The 5,000-nt window shown below is 45.5% G+C and overlaps 1 protein-coding gene across 1 annotated transcript in view; it reads left to right on the top strand.

The window, feature by feature from the left end:
* Positions 1–5,000, top strand: part of l3mbtl4 (L3MBTL histone methyl-lysine binding protein 4) — a 67,527-nt gene that overhangs the window by 56,322 nt on the left and 6,205 nt on the right. The window contains exon 17 of the mRNA XM_081352809.1: positions 3,732–3,901. Coding sequence (XP_081208935.1) covers positions 3,732–3,901 — 170 coding nt within the window. The remainder of the gene's footprint in view (positions 1–3,731; positions 3,902–5,000) is intronic.

Raw genomic sequence — 5,000 nt, 5'->3', positions numbered from 1 at the left:
AGTGAGTGAGTGAGTGAGTGAGTGTGAGTGAGTGAGAGTGTGTGTGAGTGAGTGAGTGAGTGAGTGAGTGAGTGAGTGAGTGAGTGAGTGAGTGAGTGAGAGTGTGAGTGAGTGACTACGTTTACATGCAACCAATAACCCATTCAAAACCGAGATATTAGCAATAACCCGGTCGCGCACGGCCATGTAAACACCGGCAAAAACCCGAATATGCTCATATCCCGGTTTTTAAAAACCCGGATATGATACCTGGGGTACCCCTTTTCTAACCCGAATATTTGGTCATGTAAACGCGTATCGGCATATCCCCATCAAAAGGAACATTGATTTGTGTTCTGCGCATGTTCTATTTGCAAGGAATCTTGGTCTTTTGAGGAGAGACGGCGCATACAGAACCCCGCGTGCAGTATACCGGAAGTAAACAAGAAGAGGTGAACATGGCGAGACGCAGCACTGCAACACACTTTAGGAGCGAGGAGGAAAGAGCAAACAAAGGCGATCGCTATCTGCCCCGCACTATTCATTATCCGCGTGCTGCTGCTGTTGTTGTTGTCTTTGGATACAGGAAGAAGAATCGGAAATGATGCATATTGCGTCTTAAGGTTGTCCGTACGTCAAGACGCAAACTGTGCATCGCTGTTTACATCGGGATATTGCCAATTCCATGTATACAGGAGTAACTCTCTCTGCTCACGCATGTAAACGGGTTATTCCGAATGTTTCAGAAACCCAAATAGTGACCTTAACCCGACCATAACCTGAATATTGACAGCTTGTAAACGTAGTCAGTGTGTGAGAGTGAGTGTGTGAGAGTGAGTGAGTGTGTGAGAGTGAGTGAGTGTGTGAGAGTGAGTGAGTGAGTGTGTGAGAGTGAGTGAGTGTGTGAGAGTGAGTGTGTGTGAGAGTGAGTTTGAGTGAGTGAGAGAGAGTGAGTGAGTTAGTGAGAGTGAGAGAGCGTGTGTGAGTGTGAGTGAGTCAGTGTGAGTGAGTGAGTGAGTGAGTGAGTGTGAGTGAGTGAGAGTGAGAGTGAGAGAGTGTGTGAGTGAGTGAGTGAGTGAGTCAGTGAGTGAGTCAGTGAGTGAGTGAGTGAGTGTGAGTGAGTGAGTGTGTGAGAGAGTGTGTGTGTGTGTGTGTGAGTGAGTGAGTGAGTGTGAGTGAGAGTGAGTGTGAGAGAGTGTGTGTGTGTGTGTGTGTGTGTGTGTGTGTGTGTGTGTGTGAGTGAGTGACAGTGAGTGTGTGTGTGAGTGAGTGAGTGTGAGTGAGTGTGAGTGTGTGTGTGTGTGTGTGTGTGTGTGTGTGTGTGTGTGTGTGTGTGTGTGTGTGTGTGTGTGTGTGAGAGAGAGTGTGTGAGTGAGAGTGAGTGAGTGAGTCAGTGAGTGAGTCAGTGAGTGAGTCAGTGAGTGAGTGAGTGAGAGTGTGAGTGAGTGAGTGAGTGAGTGAGTGTGTGTGAGAGTGTGAGAGAGTGTGTGTGTGTGTGTGTGTGTGTGTGTGTGAGTGAGTGAGTGAGTGAGTGAGTGAGTGAGTGAGTGAGTGTGAGTGAGAGTGAGTGTGAGAGAGTGTGTGTGTGTGTGTGTGTGTGTGTGTGTGTGTGTGTGTGTGTGAGAGTGAGTGACAGTGAGTGTGAGAGTGTGTGAGTGTGAGTGAGTGAGTGTGTGAGAGTGAGTGAGTGTGTGTGTGTGTGTGTGTGTGTGTGTGTGTGTGTGTGTGTGTGTGTGTGTGTGTGTGAGAGAGTGAGTGTGTGAGAGTGTGTGAGTGAGAGTGAGTGAGTGAGTGTGAGTGTGAGTGAGAGTGAGAGTGTGTGTGTGTGTGTGTGTGTGTGTGTGTGTGTGTGTGTGTGTGTGAGAGTGTGTGTGTGAGAGTGTGTGAGAGTGTGTGTGAGTGAGTGTGAGTGAGTGTGAGTGAGTGAGTGTGTGTGTGTGTGTGTGTGTGTGTGTGTGTGTGTGTGAGTGAGTGAGTGAGTGAGTGAGTGAGTGAGTGAGTGAGTGAGAGTGTTTGAGTGAGAGTGAGTGAGTGAGTGTGAGAGTGTGTGAGTGAGAGTGTGTGAGTGTGTGAGTGTGAGTGTGAGTGTGAGTGAGTGTGTCACCTGTGATGAGTGATTCCTGTGTGTGTGTGTGTGTGTGTGTGTGTGTGTGTGTGTGTGTGTGTGCTGTGTTCTGTATGTTCAGATGTGGATGTTTTGATGAGGATGATTAGACATGTTCAGATCTACAGCACATGTGATCGCTACACACACACACACACACACACACACACACACACACTCTACAGTCCTTCAACACACTCGTTTCTTCTCCATCTTTATCTCCATGTTGTCCTTCCATTGACTTCTGTGGCTGTTATTTGAAGCGAATGATGTTTTTATGCCCTTTCTGCGTTGTTTTCCTCACTTTACATGATTCTCACACACACTAACCTGCTCTCTCTTCCACACACACTCACATGACTCACTGAGTTGCTCTAACAGGATTTGCCGAGTGTTTAGCAGCTCTTCTGGTCAGATCGTGAAAGGCCAGCGTTTCTGCCAAACCCTCACAGGCGTCTTTAGCACTGCCAGGAACATTAGAGCGAGACGCTAGTGACGCTATTATTATAGACGCTAGTCCGTGTGTGTGTGCACAGAACTTCAGACTGCGAGAAATAAACACGCTGAATCTGTACGCAGTGTGTCATTAAACATAAAAGTTCTTCTGAACCCCATAATTCACATTTATTACAGTTTACAGTGTTCTGTTTTCAGAGGAAACTAAGTTATGTATTTCAGAAATGTACATGCAAAATCACAGTTAGCGAAAAATGTATTGACTTAAGCAATGTAATAATTGAATGCAGAAACACTGAGCTCATTGAAGTAATGAATACTTGTTTTTTTAACAAATGATTATGACATTTAGAAAAATGTAGCATTGTTATAATCAAACAGAATCAATGGGTTATTTTTGAGTGTAGAAATGACCCTAAACACAAGATGCAGATGTTTATTCATTTACTGCCACTGGTTTCATTGTCATGAGTGTCTGACACGCGGGATTAGTTTTGGCAAATGGAAAAAGGGGAAGGTTTTAAATCTGAACTAGTTTGACAGAAGAAACATTAGAAAACAAATGATGACTGTAGACGAGTCTGCATTGAACGTGGCGTTCATGTGTGTTTACACAGCACTTTTTAACAGTCAAATAATATCATTCCTGAGTGTCTTAAAGATTTAAAGTCCCCCTGTGGTGTAAATCCAGCGTTTAATGTTGTTTATATGTCTATGTGGTGTTTTTAATGTGCTTTAAGACAAAGCATGTGTAAATTCATAAGTCGACAGCATTGCTGAGTATTTCCTCCTTAAAACTGCAGTGAACCAAAGACAGTCTCAAAAACACGCTTTGAAATCGCTGGTGTTTCTGACGTCACAAACTACCTTGTAACCAATCAGATCAACGTGTGATCGTCAACCAGTGGATCTCTGAGCTGAGTGAGTGAGTGGAGGCGGGGCTCATTTGCATATTCATAGAACCACACATACTAAATGAGGCGAGGGTGTCGAGTTACACTCAAGATATTTTAAGCCATGAAGACGGAAAAAAGTTTTAAATATGTCATCTTGGTGATCAAAGATGAGTTTTAAGGGATGACAGTATTGACTACAGGGGACTTTAAGCGGCCTCAGTCTTTGATAAATGACAGACTGGAGTTGGGATCTTCCCTGTTTTCCCGCTGTAAAAGCCTGCTGTGTGTTTCCCCAGAGCGTAACATGGACAGTCTCCAGCAGGCGCTCCATCAGTCCGTGTTCCTGTCCGCCATGTCGCCTCACCCGAGTCGAGACCTGCCGCTGTGCTGGGAACAGCACTGCAAACTGTTGCCCGGGGTGGCCGGCGTCCAGGCCAGTCTCGTCACACACTGGACCGTAGAGGAGGTAAGAAACACCGTACCGTGTGTGTGTGTGTGTGTGTGTGTGTGTACATGTTTTCCTATCCCATTGGGGACTTGAATGCACCTGAATGCACACAGACTCATGGGGACTTTGATGGGGACTAAATTGAGGAAACAAGCTTATAAATCATACAGAATGAGTTTTTTTGAAAATGTAAAAATGTAGAATGTTGTGTCTGATGGGTAGGTGTAGGGGTTGTGTGTGTGTGTGTGTGCGTGCGTGCGTGCGTGTGTGTGTGTGTGTGTGTGTGTGTGTGTGTGTGTGATGGGTAGGTGTAGGGGTTGTGTGTGTGTGTGTGTGTGTGTGTGTGTGTGTGTGTGTGTGTGTGTGTGTGTGTGTGTGTGTGTGTGTGTGTGTGTGTTTGTGTGTGTGTGTGTGTGATGGGTAGGTGTAGGGGTTGTGTGTGTGTGTGTGATGGGTAGGTGTAGGGGTTGCTCAAAAATGAGCAAACAGCCGTTCAGAAAGCATCTGAGCGCAGCGATGCGGATCATGTCATGTGTATTTAGACAATTGATTGCATTGAAACAGCAGCTTTACAGTATTAAAGATGAAAAACAGTTTCAGTGTCTCTTTAAATTAGAAGTCAGTATTAGTGTCTGAACGCAGCTCATGTCAGGGTTTAGAAGAGAATCTCAGCTATTACATTTCCAAGAAAGTCATCCATCTCCGTTTATACAAAATGCAATATTCATACAGCAGTTCAGATTTATAATATCAGCCATTGCCACTGTAATAGTCAATACTGACAGAGATTTGCTTTGGGAAAAACAGTTGATTTACTTGCAACTTATAATTTCACAGTTGAGCAGACGTTTATGCAAATGATGTGACGCGCCGTCGACCAATGGCAGCGCAGAGACTGGAGGTCATGTGATCCGCAGAGTATATAAACACTGCCAGTGGGTTCGGGCTGTTTGTCATGGTAATGTTGGGTTGCAGAGGTGACATCGAGCCTCTTCATGCCGCCGGGCACATGATGGGATGGTTGTCATAGTAACCAGGTGCGGCTGAAACTCTGACCCCGGGCCGTGAGGATGAACAGAGCGTGAGATAAACACACAATGTGTGTGTTGAACTACAG

Source organism: Scardinius erythrophthalmus, assembly GCF_964197995.2.
Source record: "Scardinius erythrophthalmus genome assembly, chromosome: 22".
Classification (NCBI taxonomy): domain Eukaryota; kingdom Metazoa; phylum Chordata; class Actinopteri; order Cypriniformes; family Leuciscidae; genus Scardinius; species Scardinius erythrophthalmus.
Note: the sequence above shows the minus strand (reverse complement) of the source record. Positions and strands in the feature narration are given on the sequence as shown.